Here is a 25,469-nt window from a genome sequence, read left to right as displayed (position 1 = left end):
CGTGGATTTTGGTTCCGCCACACAGATGACAGTAACCTGACTGGCCACTTGCTGATCGTCGCAGGCAGCTGCCAAGCGCATGCAAATGACTAGAAAACGCGCCGCGGCTGTGGTGCAAGTGTTTATTCATACAAGTTTACGGCAATAGCATGGCGGATAAAGGAAATAAACAACGTCACACAAGCAACTAGGAACACAAATGTGCGAGTGTTTTTTGTCACTAGCAAACACAAAACACAACAGTTGGGCTTTACATAGCATGACAAACAGAACATCTGCTACCCATGGGGCTTGTGGCCACCATTTGCTGGGCAGTTTGCTCGCCGCGTCGCTCGTGTCAGCTTGTTTTTTTCCCTGGTGTAAAAGTGCAGGCGGCACCTCAAGAAAAAATGAACAACCTCTGCTGTGGTACCCACATAGTGCAACCTACAGCCCACACCAGCAGAAGCAATGCGGCTGTCGAGCAAAACTTGGTCAACAATGTTCGCATACACATCGGCACATGCAACTGTGTCCACAGTCAGTTCTTCAACATGTCCTTCCACAATGCGCAACAGGCTGAGAAGCTGGGATGAGGGCACTTGCAGGAATCCTCTTGACTTCTTCTGGATTAGGTCAGTTGGCTCTCGTGTCTGGCTCTTGAGTGTTCCCACGCAGTCAGTGCAGCTTATCGTTGAAAACTTCTTTACCACGTAACCGGCAAGATAATCAAGAATGCACTCTTTGGTGGAGAGCGTAACGTCAGGCACGGATGCATTGTTCACTGCCTCTCCCGGCTCCTCAAGAACGTCATCAAAGAGGACCGCCGACAGGTCAATCTGCAAAATACATTCCAAGTTTCAAATCTTTCAATGTATAAGTTGAGATTCGTAAATGCAAAAACACATTATGTTTCATTTGGTTATTTGGTCATTTGTGTAGTGAAACTGCTCCTGAAAAAAAGAAACTAGAGCTAATAAATAAAAGCAAGGGGCACGTTACCTGACTGGAGGCAGGTTTTCCCTTGTCAAAGAGGCCCTGGAGCTTGAGCAACAGCTGGGGTCCATCTCCCTTGACCGAGGCCCGTTTTGGCGGCCGAACTAGGTTGTTTACAGAGAGCATCCGATAGATGAACAAAAAATGTTGCACAGTCGGCTGCCCTCCGTCACCAGCAACATGCCTGACGATGCCGAAAAACCTCTAGAAAAAAAAATCAATTTATCGCAACAATGAGAAATTCATAGCACATTTATACACATAAAAGTGATCATGTTTACCTCTAGAGGATCTTGTCCGAAGTTCCCAACGAGAACGTAACGAAACCCAGACAACAGCAAGCTCTCGATGAGTGCAACTGAGCTATGCAGTGTCAGTCTGAGGGCTCCACATGTCTGCTTACTCAGAAAGCAGACTTGCCTCTGGGTCGGTAATGTCTTGATGTATTTCTCCCAGTTGTCCAGCCATGCAATGCTGTCCTTCAACACCTGGAATAAAATTATGCTTCATCTATAGTACACGAAAAACACTTCATAACACATCTAATAATCTCACAGCAATGTGTTGTGCTTCGTTGAATCGAACATGGCCTGGCCTCCGAGAGTTCAGGCAGTCGAACAGCTTGTTCAATGTTCTTCGGAATTGCGATGTTGCAGCCGAGCCATGGAGCTTCTTGCAGTCTTCCTGCTCGCTATAAAACTCCATGGCCGAAGCAGTACTCTCACTGAACAGCTGTAAAATGTGTGGAAAAAAAGGATTTTAAGTTTACTTCCCAAAAGGTGTGAGCAGATGTTTTTGAAATACACTTTGCACTGAACATAGCTGCGTGCATGACTTGCCTGGACAGCCAACTTCACGCTCATCTTTTGGAACGCATTGGGGAAAATATGGGCTTTCGTTAACTTCGGTACAGCCCGGAGTCCAGCCTGTTCTTCTTCATAGTCCAGTAAGTCCTTGTTGTGACAGTGGAACACCTCCTGTCCTTGAGGTAGCTGCAACATAAGGACAAGTGACAATTTTTTTTTTAACTGAATAGTATATGCACAGGTCAAGGCATTCACATGCAACTTTTTTTACTTACCAAAAACTTGCCCACTTTGAGCAAGTTGTTTCTGATGCACTTAAATATGTGCGGTGGATCAATTACAACGTGGACTTGCTTTGAGGGCTCACACGGGTGTTCAAAACACGTTTGAAGCTTGTGCATGTCCCCGTTGACACCTTGAGAGAAAAACAGTTTAATAGTACACTTGTTTTTCTACTACATCACTAACCACAGCTAAATAAAATTTGAAAAGACGTACCCAGAGATCTCAAGGCTGATTGGTTTGATGTGGACTTGTCGCAGGTCACTGCGTCAACAACAACACCAGCGTTTGTAAGGTGAACAATGCACTGCAAAAGGAGCTTCGCCACGATTGATCCTGGGGCAGCACCAGAAGCACAAAATGTGCCCACAGTTTGTGACCACCCTCCCAGAAAAGGCCAAAACAGAAAGACCAGCACGTGGTCGCCGTCTTTGCCATGGTCACCTGGTCGTGTGTGTTCGGCGAAATCCACCTTGCCCAGCAGTGCCACGTCCGACTCGCGAATGTGGACGCTTTTTCTGACGCTCATTTCATCGAACATGAGCACTCCTGGAAAGTTTTGGGTAGGTTAACATCTTGTCTCAATTGCGCTGCTGAATATAATACAATTATAAAAATGAGTACTGCTTCTTACCTCGACGCTCTCTTTCTGGAACTGCTTCTAGCTTTTCACACAGAACCGTGAACAAAGTGCTGTCGAAGCCAAAATCAGCTTTCAGATTTCTGAGGTAGCCATAGAGGGTGCGGGGATTTGGAAGGGGCAAAAATTCATTTTCATGAAGAAAAGTGTAGACTGCTGTGGACTTTATCTTTAGCAGCAAGCAGTCATAAATCCACTCTTTTTTGTACTTGGAGAAAATGAATTGCAAATTTGTTTTCCACAATGAGCGTGTTGGAAACTATTCATGCAAAGCAAAAAAATAATGAGAATGGTGTTATAAAAACTGAAGAAAGTATATTTGCCCAAACAAACCTGCAATTTTTCCCGAAATTAGAAATAACACTACACAAAACGGCCAAACCAACGTCTGCCTCAATAGCATATTGTTTTGCGGTACAACAGATACAAATACATGATGAATAAATGAAGGCTACACCTTGAGATAACATTTTCAAACGCAAAAGGGGCAATCCAACAGCAATGTTACGTGTGTGATGGGGTATTTGGAACTTACCGCGCAGCTGTTGCAGACTTCGCGTTGGCTTTCTTGAGCCAGTGGTCAAAAATGAGCTTCCCGCGAGCCGAAAGCTTCTGAACGTCTTGGTGCGATCTTCTGCTCCTATTCGCTTGCACTGTCAATTTCGCAATCTTCACTTGGCGCAAACGAAGTTGCTGCTTAGTGCTTCGAAGCTGGTCTTTAACTGCGTGGAGCTCTGAGATGGAGCAGACATTTCCCTCTGTCTGGCATGCCATCTCTGTGCAGCTTCCAGTGCTTATCACTCCACCTGTCAAACGAAGAAATATGGATCAATATAATGCGACATCACGCAGCACACAGGCAATACAGGCTCTCAACATAGTGAAACAAGAAAACAAGGCAACGCGAATGGAGGCTTACCATCATCTCCGGCTGCTTCAGGATCGCAGGGCTCTGTGATGGAGCTCACAGAAGCTGCAGTGCCATCGTTGTTCGGCGACGAAACGCGACGACGTTTTGCAGGCGGATTTTCTCGCTGTGAGCGCGACCGTGGCTTGGGCTTCGTAAGATACGCCGGCAGGTTTTCAAATATCCGGGGTATGGCACCGACGCGGAGCTTAGGCTTCTCGCGCTGCAGAAGCACAGATTGTCCACTTATTCTGAACTCATCGGCTCGAATAATGTCCGTGGTGTCGAAATGTTTCTCGCACACACGAACGGCCTTCAACTCGAAGTTGAAAGCGCCCGTCTTCTGTCGTGGAATGGCTCGCTTCCACCTGTCGCGTTGTTCGCGGTCGCTTGGGAGGCAGAACAGCGAAGCTTTTTCTGTACAACTCCGATAGCCAGAGCGGCAACCAGGGACGCAGCACGTCAGAGGCATGGTAGTTCACATAGTTTGCCGTCCGTGATGAGTGTAGACAGCTATACCCCACAACAAACAAACCAGTAAGCTCGCGCTCCAACGCACTGCAAACGCTGCAAATGCGGCCGCCGCCGTCCAAGCCGCCTTCACCAGACTCGTAGTGCCACCGCGCGGGAGCTTTGATCCTCATATGAAGCTCTCCCATAGCGTTACGGAGAAGTTTCGTGACCAGAAAAGTATTGAAGGACTCTGCCTTTACTAAGGAGTAAAAGCGACAGAAGCCAAGGTCATTACTCCGGTTCCTTCATCGGGACTCGGACATGGCGAGGGAGGTATGCGCTATATATATCAAGGTCCTGACGTTTGCCGAGGTTCTTTGGTTATGTGCTACCCTGCCTATATTTTCTTTGCGTTCCGTTACGTACTCTTCCTTTAAGAAACATACTACTGCGTCCTTCTTTGAAGTACTCTGCTGGAAAGTAGTGAAGTTTCAGATAAGCGATGGAGCCGCTTCCCTTAGTCTCCTTTCCTAGCTAGGTCACTGAACTTCTCTGTGCGGCGGCAACTTGGCTGCTGAACTCTGCGGTAGAATTACTACTTATGCGACGTCACCCGCTCTTTTCTAGCTCTCGCCATTTTATTTGCGTTTTTCTTCGATCGACTTCATCCAGTTGCTAGGTTGTCCCTAGAAGAAACGCCGTGCTCTGAACACCAATTATTCATATCTATTTATTTCGCTCTGTTAATTTTGTTTCACCGTCCCAAGACAGTGGATAGTGCAGTAACGTGCCTCTACAGACAACCAATATATTGTGCTATTGTATTTGCGTTTGGCTTCACTGCAAAGGGTAACTTTTGTTTTGCTGCACGCCCCCAAACTGTACTGCATACTCTAACAGCTGATTCAAGTTACATATACAACCATTATTGTTACTTCTTTTCTTCTACTTTGTTTGTTTTATACTTATTAGCATATCGACATTTGCAACCAGGCGTAATATCTGAACCTTACGTCTTCACATGTAAAGTCATCTTATTATTTGATGTTATCTTGTTCGCTTTTATGGTTAATTTTACCCCAGCCCTCTCTGTAATAGTTAGTGCTATGAAGGATAAAATAAATGAAATTAAATGAAATGACTTGTCTTCAGCAAGCTTGACTGAAAGTTACTCATGGCGTCTTTATAAGCAACATTTATTGGAAGAGAGTACTGAAAAGAACAAACGGCTAATGTCCCGATACAGTTTACTCATAGGAGCTGTTTACTGGAAGTCTAGTTGGTTGCTGAGTCATGTCCTAACAACATGATTTGGTGATATGTGTCTTTTCTCGTTCTTTTTTCTGTTTCGCTGCCGTCTTAAAGGTTGCGCCTGACGTACATAAGGCTTGTTCAGGTGGCGCAATAAAAACAAACGTTGTTTGCAAAACTCTCAAGCTTAAAAAAAGTCCCCTTTACTCTCGGGACTCAATAGAAGAAAGACACGCTGGCTCACAGCTATATATCGGCTGCTTAAGTGTCACAGTAGCCACAGAAGCCAGAGTATGTTGACCGGCAGGAGGCGCCCAAAGAGAAATAAATGCTCTATTGCAGCATCACGACTACTGTTAGAGCTTCACGGAACCCACGAATGTGATACTTGATGTCCACAAAATTATATCAACTAACACAGAGAGTCTATTTCGTCATCCAGCATGGTTGCTTTCGAGCTACAGAGCGCTGCGTCGGTAAGGAAGAGGTCATGGACTTTGTTCCTGGTAACATTTAGATGTGAGATAAATGCAAAAGCACCCTTGTATGAAGAGAAAGAGAGTGATGGAAAAGGTTAAGTTAAATGCAGAGAGGGTAACCCTAAAAAAATTTACGGATTGATACACGGCAGCTGGGAAAGGGATAGAATGGTAAGATAAGAAAGAAGAAAGAAAAGAAAAATGCTTAAACAGATAATAATAAAGAAAGAATTATACGCGTACACACTCATGCTCGGGAATGTTATAATTGTTTTGCGAGACTGGTTGACCTTAGAAACGTCCGCAGCACCTTCGTCGCTTTAATGACTGGAAGCTCAAACGTGCCGGCACTTTTAAACTGACTGCTTTGATAGCGACCATGTGCTTAATTTTAGGGGCAATTGAAGGGATCTTGAAGTGACTAAATAAACTGGTAGTTCTTTACTGCGCTTTGCGCTGCTATCACATACTTGGAAAGAGCCAAAACCAACGAAAGATAGTGTTTTCTCTTGTATGCTTAGAAGCAAGAGCCGAATTTGAAGTACGCCTGATTCGAGCAATTTTATGATGGGGACGAATGTGGTTCCCATCAGCATGCTAGTTCCGTGAATGAATGTGAGTTTAATGGGTTAAAATTGATGAAGTCTTTGGCTGGTCAGTGTTCCTTACCATTCTTTCTGTTATTTACACTAACATTCGCAGTTTCCTACCCAAACGGGAACTTATATCTAGCACTGTATCATCCTCTGAAAGCAATGTGCTATTACTTACCGAAACGTGGTTAACTGATGACATCCGTGATGACGAAGTTCTGTCAGAATTACCAAACTTCCAGTTGTACAGGAATAACCGCGCATCTACTCGTGGTGGCGGTGTACTCATTGCTGTTCACGAGCAATTATCTTGCTCAGTCGTACATATTAAAACAGAGCTAGAAATGCTCTGGGTACTTATTAAGGCACATCCTCAGTCCGTTGTACTGGGCGTTTGCTACCGACCACCCCGTGCTAGTTCCAATTTTAGCAACCAACTTAATCAGGCCATGTGCCAGCTCACGTCTGCTCATCCAAACGCGCACGTACTTTTATTCGGTGATTTTAACTTCCCACAAATAGAATGGAGCACCAGCAATGTGCATTCATCTACGGGTGTAGGTGAAGCTAATGCGTTTCTTGATATTTGCCTAAACTTCAACATGACCCAACTAGTCACAGAGCCAACACGTGTATCGCAAGATACAGCCAGTGTCCTGGATCTGATACTAACCAACAATCCTGAAAGCCTGTCACGCATTCACTATCTACCCGAAATCAGTGACCATAAGACAATTCACGCCACTTTTTCTTTTCAACCGCTTAAACGAGAAACCTACAAAAAAACGATCCATCTATATGACAGAGGGGATTACGAAACAATAAACGAAGCTCTTAGCGCATTCTTCCACACTTTCCAAGCAACTTTACATCAACACACAGTAGATACGAATTGGACCCGCTTTATCGGTAAACTGACGGAGCTAACCGATAAATTCATACCTAAAGTCAGCTTCACAAGCACCTGCAACAAACCCTGGTTTACTAAAAATCTAAAATGCCTTGAAAATAAAAAGAAACGTTTATTCCGATCTGCCAAACGTGCAGGTCAACCGAGTGTATGGGATAGGTACTATGAGGCTGACCGCAATTATCTTTTAGCCCTGCGCAAAGCAAAAAACTTCTTCTATAACACAGACCTACCCAAGCTACTGCAGACTAATCCCAGACAGTTCTGGAAAACACTTAAGGCTGACAAACCGCGTGACACTGTACTAACCCTTGAATCTGGTGAAGCTATTACTGACGGGGAATGTGCGAATCTATTCAACGCTTCTTTTGCTACAGTTTTTACTGATGAACCAAGCATACACTCCCGCATACCTTCACTTGGCTTTAATTGTAATCATGACATGCCAGCAATCAATTTCTGCGCAAATGGAATATTGTCTATAATAGAAAAAATGAAATTGTCATCCTCTGCGGGCATGGATGGTATCAATTCCAAAATTCTAAAAAATGTTAAAGAGAGTGCTTCGCTTTTTCTTGCTCTAATATTTTCCCAGTCCCTTTCCTCAGGAATCATCCCATGTGACTGGAAGATAGGGAAGGTCGTTCCGGTCTTCAAATCAGGCGATAGAAACTCTCCACTTAACTATCGCCCCATCTCCCTAACAAGCGTCCCCTGCAAGATCATGGAGCATGTCATCTACTCCCACATAATGAATTTTCTCGACAGCAATAATTTTTTTCACCTTTCACAACACGGCTTCCGCAAGGGGTTGTCGTGTGAAACACAGCTGGCAGCCTTCTTGCATGACATTCATACTAACCTCGACGTTAACGTGCAAACTGATGCCGTTTTTCTTGATTATGCTAAAGCATTCGATAAGGTGCCTCATCAACGATTGTTCGCTAAACTTTCCCAACTAAATTTACATCCCACCGTCATAAAATGGATAATAGAGTTCCTTACTAATCGATCACAACGCGTCGCTGTAAATAACCACCTGTCTACTGCCATCCCAGTAACATCAGGTGTCCCTCAAGGCTCCGTCCTTGGCCCGCTACTATTTTTAATCTATATTAACGACTTACCTTTGCATGTAACCAGTAATATACGTATGTTCGCAGATGACTGCGTTGTCTACCGCACAATACTAAACACCTCTGACCAGTTAACCTTAGAGAACGATCTTACTAACGTTTCGAAATGGTGTACCACTTGGTTAATGACACTAAACGTAAATAAATGCAAAACTATGTCATTTACGCGTAGCAATAATCCGCTCATGTTTCCGTACACAATCAACAGCTTACCCCTAGAACTGACTAACTCTTATAAATACCTAGGTGTCACCGTGACTAGCGATCTGATCTGGCGTACGCATGTCCAAAACATCATTTCATCGTCTAACAAAACCTTAGGCTTTTTAAAACGTCACCTCAAAAGTGCTCCAATGCAAGTAAGATTACTTGCCTACACATCACTAGTGCGACCGAAATTGGAATACGCATCCGCCATCTGGGACCCGCACAAAGCATACCTCATCTGCGCTCTAGAATCAGTTCAAAACCGTGCAGCTCGCTTCATTCATTCTTCGTATTCATACGACATCAGCGTCACATCACTAAAATTACTATCCAATCTTCCATCGCTCGCTCTTCGTCGGCGCATTTCTTCTCTTTGTCTTTACCATAAATTTTTTCACAGTTCAATCCTGCATCAACCATCTTACATCAAACCCGCAACACGCATATCAGCCAGGACAAGCCACACGCAGCAGGTTTCATTAATGCGCGCTCGAACATCAACATTTCTCGCGTCATTTTTTTCCCGCACAGCAAAAGACTGGAACGACCTCCCTTTTTCCATTGTCGACATAATATGTCCATCTTCTTTTGCACAACATGTCACTGACCATCTTCTAACAAATAACCTTTAAGTGCTTTTTTGAATTACATGTTGGTTACGTGTGTTATTTATTGTACATGCATATTTCCTTGTAATATGAAGAAATGTATATAGTTGAAACCCATGTATTGATTACGTTTGTTAAATATTATTCCCACCCCTTATGTAATACCCCCATTGGGGGTCTTTAAGGAAAATAAACTGACTGACTGACTGACTGACATTCACGGGCAGGAAGGCGATTCGGTAGTGTCTCTTGAAATTCTTACACACGTACTTTTGATTGATAGATATGTGGCGTTTAACGTCCCAAACCGACCATGTGATCATGAGAGACGCCGTAATGAAGGGCTCCGGAAATTTCGACCACCTGGGGTCCATTTAACCTGCTCCCAATTTTGAGCACACGGGCTATTTCCGCGCTCAACACTCTTTGAAAAACAAGAACACAATATTTGTAACCATTGTGACATAAACGTATTAGCAAAGCGCTATAAATAGGGTCAAATTCGGAAAAATTAGATGAATATATTGGCTTGATTGGAAAATACTCTACTTCCAATAGATATACTGCTTGCGTCATTATTGTCTTTATTTTCATAAAAGAAGGTGCTGAAGTAAGTGACTGTCTCCAGTTCCACCCAGAATATCGTTTTACTTTTTTACAACACAGTATACTGTGCGTTTGCTTGATTTTTTTTTATTTTTTCATCGAATGATATTAGTCATATTGAAGTTAGAGGAACGATGTTACCAGGTGGCAGCTATAGAGCTGGTGTAATAAAGATTACGAAAAAAATGATGGTTATAAGAAATAAAGTTTATTAACACTGCCCGAAAACAAAAGATACGTTTTACAAAAAGCTTCTTTAAAATTCTTGCAATAAATAAAATAAAGCATACCACGGTAACTCGAGTCGGACAAGTCGCCTTAACGTATACGAAAAGCTTACCATCAGTAATATTACCAATACGCGCATGCGAAGCATTGTGTACCTCGCCCGTGGTAGAAGGTGACATTGTTCAATCGCATAACATTCTAAGCTATATAAACTTAGTCGGGTGCTTAGACGAGGGGCGGGTCACTGTAAGTCGTGTATGGGGATATAGTTAGTTACAAGCAAAAGTGGTTGACCCTAAACTTAATTTTTAGGAGTTCAACGCGATAGCGATAACCTGTTCCTAGTGCGTACATAACCGCTTAGTGCATGAAACGTCTTCGAACTTGGTATGCATGCACATAGCGTTAAGAAAATAGGTGCAGTATCACATGGGGCTTTTGTAGTGTGTAACCAGCTTTAAAGCACGAAGACGTTATGATAATCAGATGTTCTGACTCCCACTGTCAATGTACCCTTGAACCACGCAATAATGGGAAGCATATATACAGGATGCGTGTGTCTGTAAAGCATGAAAGCTATTTTCAATGCATTTCCTAGCAGAGGAGGCTTTTTTCATTGTAGTCACAAGCAGACCCGTCGGCATGGCTCGGACGCTGACGCCGACGCTGACGCCGGAACTCCTGTGAAACAAGCTGTTTAACGATATCATGTCAAAATTGCACGCGAACGCACACCCAGCTACCTACTTTTGAATATATCAGAACTTTCTATTTCTAAACTCGTTATTTCGGAATGTCGGGTAACTGAGGCACCTTCTTTGGTCCCGGCCAGCATATACCTGTTTTAACGGCATCGAACATTTGTTCAATTTTGACGGATGCGAAAATGCTGTAGTCCCGTGTGCTCAAATTTGGTTGCAAGTTAAAAAACCCCAGGTGGGTAAAATTTCCGGAGCCCTCCACTACAGCGTCTCACATAATCATATGGTGGTTTGTGGACGTTGAACCCCACAAATAAATCAATGGAACTTTCGGAAATTCGGCCACATGTGATCGCAACTTGGTTAATTGGTTTCATACCCGAAGCGCCGCAAATGTGTTAATCAGAGGAACCAAGACAGAGTTCGCGGACAGCCGAAATGGCCGCCGTCTTTCAGAAAGACATGCTCACTATCTGCAATTGCATTGTTGGTACCTAATACTTTATGGGTTCAGTGGACGTCATGGACTGAATCGCAGATAACTTTAGCCGCGTTCACAGTGTTAACAAAGTCACGGGTGACAAAAATGACGGCATTTGAACAGCTTTATAATTACTGCATTTACATATTGTTTAAGAACATGAAGGAAGCTGTTTTATTTGACATATATATTTATTGCTACCTTGAGATTTTCAATAATACTACATTTAGTTAATTCGGACAGTTCTTACGGTCACGTGCGCTTTCAATCATTAGGTTTCACTGCGCATAGAAAACGGGTTATTATACAGGCAGTCAAGGGGTCCATCATCAAGTCGATTAGATGCTTTAAAGGCTCGCCTTATCGTTATGCAGGCTTCCTGCCCGCAATGGACGGTGCCTCTCGGGCCAACAACGGGCTTCTCGATCAAATAGCTGCACTACACTGGATCCACGAGAACATCGACGTATTCGGAGGAGACCACCAGAATGTCACCATACTGGGACATGGACATGGAGCAGCATGCGTCAACTTTCTCATGATGTCTCCTATGGCGAAAGGTAGGAGCACGAATGCCTTGTTACTCTAGCGTAGAGGGCTGCTTACTAGAAATTATGCAATACGCTGGGGCCATTTCTGTCTAGATGCAACTGACCTGAATCGCAGACCTTCAAAATTTCTTTTTAGCGATGAACGATATGTTCCATAGCAACTTGTGGTTGCTGTAGCTGAAAACGTAGTTAGCTGAAATATGGATTTGTTCACAAAATCATGTCAATGTTTCAAAATATGGCGTCATTATTATGCTTAACGACAATCTGGTCCTGGTTCCACACAAACACACAAATGCACACATACACAAACACACACACACAGACACACACATACACTAGCACGCACGCACGCACGTGGACACACACACAAAATCAAGCACATAATGAACATTTCTACGCAGTACTCACTCCTTCAAAGCGTCGTCAAGTGAGGATTGAAACGGCAAGTTGTACGATCCAGAATGAAAGGACAACATACTTCATGCTTGTACATAAACCACTGTATAGTGCTCTTCGGCAGCGCGGGAGGCAAAGACTTATTACTTGAGCCTGAACGTGCGAAGGCGTTCCTCGTCCTGATAACCTTTGTCTCGCTCCACGAAGGCACCCAATTAGCCCGCTGACATCGTCGCCTTTGTGTGTCACTAACAGTAGCAATCTTATTTGCTGGTTTTATTGCACTCGAAGCAGTAGGCGGCATTGGTTAGAGCTTCACTGCTCCCAACGACGTGTCCATCGTACAGTAATAGGAAGCGAAAAACAAATAAAGGAAAGTGACTGCGCCTAGGCGGATCGCATCACGCTAGCTAGCATGGTCAGCACTCCGCGCTTGCTTAGAGATGCTCTAACTCCATCGTGGCAAAATCGCTCCCCATCAGGGCTTGGTGTACTCAAAAGGTTTACACGCGTAGCAAGCGCGAAACGTGGTCCTCGTCGTCGTAAAAATTGTTTTCATCACCATTTGCTCAAAAAGCGGGTTTTTCTCCACTCAAGCGTGACGCTGGTCGAGGAAGGGCACACTCACTTTATTTTACGCGTAATGTGCAATTTTATGCGGGTGGACTGGAAAACTCACTAGGAGGAAAAATTTGCATTACTGATCACAGTTCTCGTCACGCGAATATTGTTATGTCTGCGAGTCCACAGCAGACGTCCGTGCCTCTGAAAAAGGCAATCTGTGTCAAGGCCAGCCCGCCTGACGCGAACAACTCAACAGCGTAAACACGCGCGGCGCCTTTCTGTCGCCCACGTGCAGTGAGTCACCTCAGCAAGCGAGCCCGTCGAGTAAACAACTGGCGCCTTCCTGTCTGGCGGGTCTGACGCAATGCCTTGCGACGTAACTCCTCCTTGGGTGCAGCCACCTGCAGCGCAGCCTCCCCATATTTGAGGAGAAAGAAGGATGCGGCCCAGCGGCGACCTCATTGGAGGATTCGGACCTCGCGACCACCGGCGCTTCGGGTTGGACGTTTGGGTTGGACCCGGGGCATATAAAAGAAGCCCTGCGGCGCGTCGAGAGAGACCCCCTTTGACAGCGGACCCATTTGAGAGCAGACCTATGTGTTAGAGAGGAGTGCTCGGCTCTTCGAGTCTCTGTCGGCCCCATTCCCGAATTTGTAATGCCTCTGTATATATGCTGTACATAAACCTTGTTTAACTCACCGTCGTTTAGTCCGCTCGTCTATCAGCTCTGCGCAGAAACAGTCGCGAGCTGAAAAACCTACGCTACCAAACGGCAGGTGACGTTTCCGGCGGAGTTCGAAGCAGTGGCGCCTTCGGGACCGTGTTGGCGTCGCCGTCTTTCGAAACAGTGGTTGCAGCGGTGAGATTCGTAGCGCCCTTCGTAACGTCGTCGGAGGTGCGCGTCGCAACAGTGGTTGGCAGCTGCGGGATCGGCCGGCGTCAGCGACATCGTTGCGGTGAGTGCCTGATGTTTTCCCTTCAGTTCACCAGACTACTGTAGCTCAGGTTGTAGTAGTTTAGAGGAGGGCTGTGTGAAGCATTAAAGTGAGCTTTGATCGTTTCAAGCAAAGTCGAAGTGCTTTGAAACCAAAGTTAATGCGGAGGGGGTAAACTCGGGAGTGTGAAAAATTGCTTGCGCGTCTTGCTAGTTGACTTATAGTGGGTACGGCAAGTAAATAGTTAACAGGGGCAAACAGCAAGAGGCTAGTGTGAACGATGGAGAACCTTAAAGTGAAGGAACTCATCGAAATTTGTGAGGAACTCGGCATTACTTTAGGCCGTGCGAAACGAAAGCAAGTGATCCTTGAGATCATGAAGGATGAGGGAGTGTCGGCTGAGGAAGTCGATGAGGCCTGGGTGGATATCAAAGCATGCCGCGAGGAGGCTGAAAGGCGAGAAGCTCGCGAGCCTGAAGAAGCTGAAAGGCGAGAAGCACTTGAAAAAGCTTTAAGGCGAGAAGCTCGTGAAGAAGCTTTAAGGCGAGAAGCTCGTGAAGAAGCTGAAAGGCGAGAACGCCGCGAGGAAGCCGAGAGACAGGAGCGCCTCGAGTTGAAACGAATCATCATCATCATCATCATCAGCCTGACTACGTCCACTGCAGGACAAAGGCCTCTCCCATGTTCCGCCAGTTAACCCGGTCCTGTGCTTGCTGCTGCCAATTTATACCCGCAAACTTCTTGATCTCATCTGCCCACCTAACCTTCTGTCTCCCCCTAACCCGCTTCCCTTCTCTGGGAATCCAGTCAGTTACCCTTAATGACCATCGGTTATCCTGTCTACGCGCTACATGCCCTGCCCATGTCCATTTCTTCATCTTGATTTCAGCTATGATATCCTTAACCCCCGTTTGTTCCCTAATCCACTCTGCTCTCTTCTTGTCTCTTAAGGTTACACCTACCATTTTTCTTTCCATTGCTCGCTGCGTCGTCCTCAATTTAAGCTGAACCCTCTTTGTAAGTCTCCAGGTTTCTGCTCCGTAGCTAAGTACCGGCAAGATACAGCTGTTATATACCTTCCTCTTGAGGGATAGTGGCAATCTACCTGTCATAATTTGAGAGTGTTTGCCGAATGTGCTCCACCCCATTCTTATTCTTCTAGTTACTTCAATCTCGTGATTCGGCTCTGCGGTTATTACCTGCCCTAAGTAGACATAGTCTTTTACAACTTCAAGTGCACAATTACCTATCTCGAAGCGCTGCTCCTTGCCGAGGTTGTTGTACATTACTTTCATTTTCTGCAGATTAATTTTAAGACCCACCTTTCTGCTCTCCTTGTCTAACTCCGTAATCATGAGTTGCAATTCGTCCCCCGAGTTACTCAGCAATGCAATGTCATCAGAATAGAATTGGCAATACTGCAGTGTTCGCAGGTGCCTAGCGTAGCTTCTCCGACGATTCAGGTCAGTGGTTGTAGAATTCGGGACCAACTGCGACTGTTCGTAGTAGGCGAGGACATGGCGAAGTATCTCGTCAAGTTTGAACACGTCTGTGAGCGAAACGCTTTGGAGCGGTCTCTTTGAGCACAGAACCTGTTAGCTCTTCTTCCCGGCGAAGTGTCCGACGCGATAACTTGCTTGTCGAGGGAAGCGTTTGAGAGCTATGACGAGGTTGACGAAGTGCTCTTGAGACGTTATAAGTTGTCGCCCGAGGCTTTCAGGCATAGGTTCCGGTATGCTAAAAAGGGGAATGAGTCAAACGTTGACTTCGCGTTTCGTCTTAAAGCCGATTTAATTGAATGGCTCAAGTGCGAAGGTGTTTATGACGACCGCGATAAAGTGGTGGAATGCGTTGCATTGAAGCAATTCTACCGCTGCATCGAGGAGGATGTCAAACTTCGGCTGCAGGATAAACTTAGTAAAGTACAGCTAAACAAGGCAGCAGAGTTAGCTGAGGAGTATTATACTCGCCGAAAGTTGCATAGCAGGGCAGTGCGCGTTGATAAGGATGAAAGAAAAGAGGGCTTTTCAAAGAAACCTGTTCAACGGAAACCCGCTCCGCACCGTAATTTCAAGAAGGACCCGTCTCTTACGAATGACACTGTAGGGGAAGGGCAAACGGAAGCGGAGAGATCGAGTGAGGTTTCTACCACACGGGCGTTTGAATCACGGAAGCCGCTAATCTGCGACAACTGCAAAAAGGAAGGGCACATCGCGATAAACTGTCAGCAAAAGTTTGCAACTATCCTAGAATCAGAAAACAAACGGAAGCCGCTAATCTGCTACAACTGCAAAAAGGAAGGACACATCGCGATAAACTGTCAGGAAAAGTTTCCTTTCGCAACATTCCGAGAATCAGAAAAAAACATGCGGTTGTTGGAGCCGTATCTCCAAGAAATTAGGGTGAATGTGAAAACGTGCCGAGCACTTAGAGACTCAGCGGCAACCATGGACGTCGTCCATCCTTCATTGGTGTCTCCGGATGACTTTAGAGAAGAATGCGCGTGGATTAGGCAAGTCGCCGAGGAGCAGAGTGCTTGCTTACCAATCGCTATGGTTGTCATTGAAGGCCCGTTCGGTAAGCTTCGCACCAAAACGGCTTTGTCTGCCGCACTTCCCGATCGTTTTCCTTTTCTTTTCTCCAACAACTCAGAGCAGCTTCTCAAAGAGCAGGGTAAATCGTTCTTCCCCAACTTAGCGTACATGGCCATCACGCGATCGCAAGCGCGGAAGCTTTCACAGGAGCTTATTCTTGTTCAATGCGGTGAACTCTCAAATGACCTTGTCGGCGGGTCGACGGAACCTCAGAGAGGAAATTTTCCGCGTGAGTCATGTGAGCAGTCACGTGAGCGGCCCGTCGCCGAAGCGACCGGCGCGGTTTCCGTAGAAAGGGGAGACAACATGGCGCCATTGAGTCAGAGCGAGAGAACTGCAACGCTCTCGCCTGTAGCGGAAAGTTGGAGTGAGCTATCGAGGGTTGATCGGGAGACGCTCATTCAAGAGCAGCGTGCGGACCTCTCGATTACAGCGCAAGTGGAAAGCCACATGAAAGTTTTACAAGTGTTGTCGAAAGAGTACTACGACGAATGGGCGAAGGAGCGCGCTTTTGAAGTAGGAAATCGTGTAGTGCTGCTGCGGCCGTTCAAAAGGAACAAGCTTGAGGTTGATTGGGAAGGGCCTGCTAATGTAATATCGAAGCTTCCCGATACGAATTATGAAGTGAAATTGGGAAGGCGGCAGAACAAAATTTACAACTTGATGAAACCCTACATTCAACATCAAGCGCTCGTAAATATGCTTTTGAATGCTTCAGAGGAAGAGGGAGCAGAAATTTTTAGTTCTAGTGAGCTAATTGAAAGCGAATCGGAGGTAACCTTGAAGCAGTTGAACCTAGAGCCTAGCTTAAGTGAAGTCCAGAAGGAGGACCTGAGAAGGATTGTTTCCGAGTTTGGAGACGTGTTTTCGGACCACCCCGGAAACACGAGAGTGATCGAACACGATATCGAGCTAAGCGGTGAGGAGTCAATCCGTAGCAAGCCGTATCGTTGCTCCCCTGTGCAACATCGCAAGTGTGAGCCGCTCTTGGTACCGCATAGGTATCGTCGCCTAAAAGTGGCCGGTTACTGAGGTGGAGCATGATGCTCCAATTGCACAACTTTGACGTTCGCTAAAAAAAAGGGAAAGCCTAACGCTAATGCAGATGCATTGAGCAGTGCGTTCTAGCTAGTACCTTCTCAACTTTTCGGTTTCTCGCTGGCGATTCGGGGCAAAATTTTGACCTCATCACAACCTGAGCTGAGAGTTCTCGTCCAGAGTGAGCTCAAGGAGCCAACCTTATGTTCTATTCTAATTCGTTACGTTGTTGTACGTGTAAAAAATTGAGTTGTCATTTTAAGAGTCTTGTGTCCCACATGTACCTCTTGATGTAAAGGGAACGAAATTCCGATAGACGCGTAGCTAGGCATATGTTGTACAATACTTTGTCTGGTGTTCTGTCGGGTGACCGAGGGCACTTGCTTGTGTCATGTGTTGTCTGTTGTCGAACCATTCTTGGCAAGTTGCAGAACCATCGACAAGTGCTGAAACCAAAGATTGTCAGAAGAGACGAGCGAAGCTGGTCGACAAGTTGTGGCGACAAGCCAGTGGAGCTGGGATCTGTCCTCAAGAATGGGATGTGATCTCGGAACGGAGTCTGGAGCTGCATTCTCCCCATGGCCCTGGAGGTAAACCTGGAGGGACCTGGCGAACAAGCGCGCCTGTCATCCGAGCAACGTGGAAGCAGCTCGTCTTTTCGGCGCATTGTCTGGCGGTGGGGGTGCTGTTATGCCTGCGAGTCCACAGTGGACGTACGTGCCTCTGAAAAAGGCAATCTGTGTCAAGGCTAGCCCGCCTGACGCGAACAACTCAACGGCGTAAACACGCGCGGCGCCTTTCTGTCGCCCACGTGCAGTGAGTCACCTCAGCAAGCGAGCCCGTCGAGTAAACAACTGGCGCCTTCCTGTCTGGCGGGTATGACGCAATGCCTTGCGACGTCACTCATTCTTGGGTGCAGCCACTTGCAGCGCAGCCTCTCTAGATTTGAGGAGAAAGAAGGACGCGGCCCAGCGGCGACCTCATTGGAGGATTCGGACCTCGCGACCAGCGGCGCTTCGGGTTGGACGTTTGGGCTGGACCCGGGGCATATAAAAGAAGCCCTGCGGCGCGTCGAGAGAGACCCCATTTGACAGCAGATCCATTTGAGAGCAGACCCATGTGTTAGAGAGGAGAGCTCGGCTCTTCGAGTCTCTGTCGGCCGCAGTGCCAAATTTGTAATGCCTCTGTATATATGCTGTACATAAACCTTGTTTAACTTACCGTCGTTCCGCTCGTCTTTCAGCTCTGCGCAGAAGCAGTCGCGAGCTGAAAGACCTACGCTACCAAACGGCAGGTGACCTTTCCGGTGGAGTTCGAAGCAGTGGCGCCTTCGGGACCGTGTTGGCGTCGCCGTCTTTCGAAACAGTGGTTGCATCGGTGAGATTGGTAGCGCCCTTCGTAACGTCATCGGACGTGCGCGTCGTAACAATATATATCCTGATACGATCAAGACAGGCGTGCAACGTCACCATTACCCATTTTTGATTGGCAGGTGCGGCTTGCGTCTCCTTTCATTTATTTTATTGCCAACGCGATGGTCTTCAAAGGTGGCGCCGGCTGCAGTATATACTTTTGGCAGGAAAACTTGATTAGAGCCGTTAGAGACATTCACTGAGCAGGTACTTGGCGTCATCTCTGCCAGGTGTTTGCTTGCCCTTCGTGCGTGTACTGTGGGAGGAAGGGGTGGAGGCTCGCTTTGTGTTGTTAAGAGTGGTTAGGAAGGGACGGCTTCCTGAATAACGACATAAATTTACCTGCGTGGTGTGCAGTGCGTTAGCTGCAACAACACCAAATGCGAGTGTCTGGAATGCTCGTGCAACACCGCGACACTACCTTCACCCTGCATACTGTAGGCAGTCGCCTTCCATTCAAAACCGCTGGTAGTAGCTGAGTAAACAAATTAAACTGAAGCTTCTTGGCTCATTGCACATTTTACATATATTTTCTGAACAGTTAGGTTCTTAGTGTATTTTGTACACCTTCGCATTGATCTCTGAACTTCTCATAAGTGCCAAGGCAAGTTCTCCGTATGCAGTACTCATCAGTTGAAACGCGAAAACTTGGGGCTAAGTAATTCACGTAGTGCGAAATGAAAAGGGAATGTTGATATTCGCAATTAGCTAATTAATGCCGAGCATCAGTAAATATACTCAGCAAAAGTGTCAAGCCCATATAGCACAAGAAATATTGTAACGTTGTTGAAGGACTCGGGGTGTAATAAAACGTATTTATTAACGGGCGAACCTGTGCCCACAACTCAAAGGGACTATGGTCGTAGAACGTTACAGCACAACACCAAAGATGTCTCTTTCTTCTACTTCTTCAAGAGGAGTCCCAAGCGCGTGGTGCACATCAGCCGGGGCCAGCTGGGTTCTCGTGCTATCATCATCGTCTCTGCGCAACACTAGAAGGCGCCCTTGTATGTCCCTGTGCGCGCGGTGATGGGCGCGTTGTTTGAATGCAGGCACTATGCCGCGGCATAATCCCCCTCCTCATACGCATCGTTCCGATGCGGCAGGCATTGAATAGATTTGTGGTAGGCGTCACTGGTCTTCCGGTGATCTTTCATAGTAAGGCTTCATCCGGACTACATGTACAACCTCTGTAGGGTTGCGGCGTTTTGAGCTCCCATGTATAGCGGATCTGGCTTGGTAAGTTACATCACTTACACGATGGAGTACTTTGTAAGGCCCGAAGTAGCGGCTAAAAAGTTTTTCAGAAAGTCCACGCCGACGCACTGGGGTCCATATCCATACTTTGTCACCTGGTTGAAAATGCGCGTCGGTACGATATCTCCTTTCCGCTTCCATATTAGAATATTTCTAACGGCCAGAAAGGCATTTAATGTACAGGAGAATGGCGCATTAAGTAAGTACAACTTATCTCCTACACAGTCTCTAAGCGTGAGAAAGGTCGCTAGCCATGGTGTGGTGCGCTTAGCGTGATAGTGTGAAAGCGCACCACGCGTCCATCGAGCGTGCAAAAGTTCGCCTCCAAACACAATTGCTACGAGTGAAAATTCTGGAGCTCTCACGACGCAGCAGTTTCTTTTATCACTCCCATATGGGGGCACCATATCGCTTCATCCAGAGCCGCCTTTACCAAGACCACCATGCAAAGAAAATCTGCAAGAAGTTTAGGGCGTGTTTGTGTAGTTTCGAACGTATGCGACGACAGCGTGGTGAGTAGATGGATGGACACCTATGTAATGAGCTGAGATGTCGTCGTTTCAGTTCCCAGCAATAGAACTTTCTCGTCATTTTTGTTTGTCATGCCATAGAGTCGAATTCATAATTGACACATCTGTGACGAAAATACGTCGCTGACGTTTTATTGAAAACTGACATAAAAAATTCACCTAAAAGAGACCTTTAGACGCACAATAACAGTATTATTAAACGTCTAACACGTTTTATTTCATTGGTATAATAGAAATATGCATTAGATGCACCTAAAGACTGCTATATCTCTAATTGGCGATGAGATACATATTCTAAACTATATTTTGCTGTACCTATGCAGTTTTCTGGAAATATTTTTATGAAATTTGACGCCCTATATTAAACTGCTGCTTCTTGCGGTTGCGAAATTCCCTAAAACGTGCCACGCTTTTTATTCAACTAAATTACTGCTCTTTGAAAGCCATTGTTCCAATTTAAAAAGTCTGGAATCTTTCAAAACCAGCGAAAGATTTCAGACATTTCAAAACGGAACACCTTTTAAACTAGCAAAAGAATGCCCTTCAATATAGCTTCATAGAATATTATTGCTAAGCTGGCGTCAGATTTATTGCCTGCTTTGTTTCATACTTTTTGACGTGTCACTGCGTGGGCAAACATGGCTTCAGTGCTGCACGTGTCACACTGCTAATAAATGGCATCATTGCGATAAAGCGTTTACTCTTTTTGCAATATCTTCTGACGGTAGCGCGACGCAAAAAGCAAAACTTGCGCGCCAGGAAAGAGACTTTAAACCAGTCGATAACGCCACCACTCACCCGTTAGATGCACTTATGCTATCGATTGAGGACGGGCGTCTAGAAAGTCCGTACACTCTGGTATTAAAACCTCCGTTATGTTGCTTGAATGGCCACTTTTTTTATTTTTTGTGTGTGTCACTTCAGGTTAACAAGACTAGTCGATAAACCTGATAATGCGCTGAAAATAGAAGAAAGTCAATAACAGCAGCATTGACGCTTTGTCGGGTAATGTAATGAGATCGTGTTGCTTTCTCTTATTTCTTTCGAGTGTGGAAGCATTAGAAGTCACGCTTACTTGATTTGCTGTGAACTCCTCAGAACTTTGAATAGCACATATTGGTTCTTCTAGCTGGCAGTGTAAGAAACGATAACACGAAGAAAGCGATTCGATTTGCTTCTATGATGCGCTAAGAGCTCACCTGACATCGTCTTTTCCTGTCATCGTCTTCCATATCAGTGTCGTCGCGCGCATGAATAATAAACTGAGCGGAGCCCCTATCTTGTCATTGCTGGTTTCTCAGTAAGTAAAAATTGGCCCAGCAGGGTTTCCATGCCAAGAATATTTCTGTAGTTAAGGAAATTGTTGTGCAAGAGTAGCACTATACAGTGACATGGGATCTCACATTGCCTTTCGTGCATCTATGAAGATGCCGTACTTAATTTATTATTGCAGCATTTTTGGTGCTTTGACGTTACACTAGCAGCATTAAACATAGCGCACAAAGCGTACCACAAAACCGAGAAATTATTGAGTTTGAGAAGCCAAAACCATGCATAATGGGGTTTTCTCTCTGAAAGAGTAGCATGTTTTTTTATCAGTTATCTTTGCAGCGTTTTCTGCGGGAAAATATAGGTCTTCGTGACAAAAAAGATAAAGAACGAGTGGGGATGTTCGAAACTTAAGGAACGATGCATTGGCCGCAAGAATTTTGCGAATACGTACTCTACTAAAGAAGTACAGCGGTTATAACATTGGTTTTAGCTGGTTTCAAGTTTTCGCAGGACTTCGTCACCCTTCTCTGTCCCAGAGAAAGACGTAGCCTATCGTCATGACTGGTTCAGACCAATCAACGAGCTGCATGCTAGCAGCGTCTTGCGCGGAGAGGAGTATTGGTAAGGCGTAGGAAAGGAGCGCGGGAATTGTTTTTCGAAATAAAGGCTGTGCTAATATTCGGCTCTGCTATAATATTGATAATAATAAATATTCCGAAAACGTGATCGACGTGGTCTACTCTACGAAATGCCGTGATTCTTTGAGGGTTGAAAAAAAAAGCGGGAACCTGTTGACGGGAAAAAGAAAGCGCAACCGCGGAGCTTGACGTCATTATCAAAGGAGCCTACCAGACGGCGTCATTTCGGCGACGTCAAAAGTGCCCGGCTAAAAGTTCGGGTCACGGCGGTTACTAAAGCAGGGACATCACAAGCTGATCGCTGTCGCTTGCACGAAAAAAAAAAGAACCGTGGATGGAGTACAACGAAAGCCCCGCCGCGGTGGTCTAGTGGCTAAGGTACTCGGCTGCTGACCCGCAGGGCGCGGTTTCGAATCCCGGCTGCGGCGGCGCATTTCCGATGGGGGCGGAGATGTTGTAGGCCCGTGTGCTCAGATTTGGGTGCACGTTAAAGAACCCCAGGTGGTCCAAATTTCCGGAGCCCTCCACTACGGCGTCTCTCATAATCATATAGTGGTTTTGGGACGTTAAACCCCACATATCATGAGTACAACGAAAGTGATCCCAACCCTTTCATGTACTTTTGCTTGTGCTTGGGCGGGAAACTGCTGATACCGTTGCTGCAGTTGCATCTGACTGTTATCTTCTTTACTCCTTGTAGGCCTATTTTGCTCGTAGGTATTTCTTTACCCTTACTTCAGCGTGGTTTCTATATCAGCTAACAAGGAAAAGCCGTGTATGGCTTGGCTCTGAGCGAATGGTTGTGGCGCCAGGTCGTGGCGTTGATCGGCAGCCGCCGCGGCCGTAAAGAAGGCCGTTCGTCGTAAATTCCTAAACCGTGCTCTAGCCGCGAGGAGCTTGCAGCGTCCTCGTAAAGCGAGGACATCTATGGAAGGCGAAGCGTTGCCTAAAAGCCGCTCGTTTTGTCCAAGTGCCACGTTGTGAGGTGCGAACGTAGTACGCTGCAGTGTGTAGGCACCTGGTAGCCGATATATACCAACGCGTGGTTTGGAGTGTTGCAGTGCCTTTTAAAATTTTGCAACTTGAAGACCTGGGACAGGTTACCTCGCCGTAGTTTAGGCGTGTTGGCGCCTTCGATGCCTCGGTTTTACAAAAGAAAATGTGTGGCCTCTTTTGCTTTATGCATTGACGCGTGTTATATCTCGCTGATGTTAAGACGGCAGTGGCCGACAGACAACAAATAAACAAAAGAAAGAAAGTAAAATAACAAAACAAGAACGATCGAGTTAACGAATTAAAAGAAGCAGAAAAAAATTCAAAAAAAGAAAAAAAGCAAGAAAGAGAAAAATAGAAACAAAGAAAGTATATATAAGAAAGATTGAAAGCCGCGAATATTTTCTCAACATAATAGTCGCAACAAGTTTGACGTTGCGTTATTTAATGTACTTAACTCAACATGAATACGCGTTGCCTTTTGCGTTTTTTTTGTTGCTGTTTTTCATCTTTTTTTGCACTCTTCTTTTTTTTTCTCTGAGGAGTTTTCACCATCTTACCGGAACACTGCATCTCTTTCACCGGTCACTAGTTTTCTGTAATAAAGAAAACTCAGTTTAAGAAGAACCAAAGCTTGCCCCAGGCTACACTCGCCGAAAAAAAAAGAATAGGAAACAAACGTTAATTTTTTATCAAGTTGTTTTACAGTGTGCCATGTTGCATGTCAGTGCCATCCAACTTGCATATTTTGCTTAAAATAAAGGTGTTTCGTTAAGAAACTTCCTGTTCTCCCTATGTAGGTTCTCGTTTAATAGGTTTATTGCGTCCCACTATAGACTAAACTTTCTCTAAACACACAACTCAATAGACATTGTGTCACTCTCAAATCTATTTTCTGTTCTTTTCTACTGTTCCCGCAGATAACGGACTATTTCAGCGTGCTGTGATGATGTCCGGTTCGGCGCTGAGCCCATGGGCCATCGCACGGGACGCGGTGCGGTACGCGCGCCAAGTGGGCAGGGCGCTGGGATGTTCGGAGTCTGGCACCGGCGCCGCGCTCGGAGACTGCCTACGTCATCGGCCCGTACGCGAACTAGTCGACGTCCCTCTTGCCGTGCCCGAACACCTCTCGGCATTCGGCCCCACCGTCGACGGCACCGTGGTTCCTGCTGAGCCCCGTCACGAGATGTCCTCGCCACGTTCGTCCTACGCAGACTACGATCTTCTGTTCGGTGTAGTGCGCTTCGAGGCGTACTTCTTGTTCACGGCTTACGAAGAGAAGCACGGCTTTGAGGTAAGCGCTAGCGTCAACATTTTTTTTTTTGCATTCATAGTAACGTTTTATTCCTTTCCTTTTGACTGAGCTTTGATCGATTCATTATTTTAGTCTACTTGCCCAGTGTCACTCTCACCTTTCACACTGCAATGAAAATGATGTCGAAACACACCACAATGATGGAACGTTTTATTCCTTTCCTTTTGACTGAGCTTTGATCGATTCATTATTTTAGTCTACTTGCCCAGTGTCACTCTCACCTTTGACACTGCAATGAAAATGATGTCGAAACACACCACAATGATGCGACGTACTTTGCCATCAGATCTTATCTGCTTATAAGCACGAAACTAAATTTCTGCAGCAATGTGTAATATAATTTTGAAACTAAGTGAAATCTGGTGTGTTTTGAAACTTCCCGTTTTTCTTGCTTGCTTTTTCTTTATGCCTTCAATTTTGCGTATGAAGCGGCTGTTCCAGGGCCTCATCTTACGATACCCTGCAGGGACAAAGTAGATACGCACGTTTGTTTATTTGTATTTGAGTGCAAGTTCAAGTTTGACTTTTACCGCGGCTGATATGTACCATTCCCCCACACCCGACGAAGATAGCACCATTACTGCCATTGACGGAGCCCAGATGTTGGCAGTCCGGTATAGCGCCAGATTGTCGCTGTATACGATAAAGCCATCCCTCTTAACCTGCATCGCTTTTCAATATTTACACATTTTGCGTCATTTAATTTCA

The 25,469-nt window shown here is 45.7% G+C and overlaps 1 protein-coding gene and 1 long non-coding RNA gene across 2 annotated transcripts in view; one reads left to right on the top strand and one right to left on the bottom strand.

Moving 5' to 3' along the window:
• Positions 1–25,469, top strand: part of LOC119178533 (neuroligin-4, X-linked) — an 82,428-nt gene that overhangs the window by 14,047 nt on the left and 42,912 nt on the right. Inside the window, 2 exon segments of the mRNA XM_075867983.1 lie at positions 11,638–11,823; positions 24,367–24,740. Coding sequence (XP_075724098.1) covers positions 11,638–11,823; positions 24,367–24,740 — 560 coding nt within the window.
• LOC119159880 (uncharacterized) lies at positions 1,050–1,564 on the bottom strand. Its single transcript, XR_012894177.1, has 3 exons — positions 1,531–1,564; positions 1,257–1,463; positions 1,050–1,179 (listed from the first exon to the last, which is right to left on the bottom strand). It is a non-coding gene; the product is annotated as an uncharacterized LOC119159880 (long non-coding RNA).

Source organism: Rhipicephalus microplus, chromosome 1, assembly GCF_043290135.1.
Source record: "Rhipicephalus microplus isolate Deutch F79 chromosome 1, USDA_Rmic, whole genome shotgun sequence".
In the NCBI taxonomy this organism is placed as follows: domain Eukaryota; kingdom Metazoa; phylum Arthropoda; class Arachnida; order Ixodida; family Ixodidae; genus Rhipicephalus; species Rhipicephalus microplus.
The sequence above is the reverse complement of the archived record's forward strand: the minus strand, read 5'-3'. Positions and strand labels throughout refer to the sequence as shown.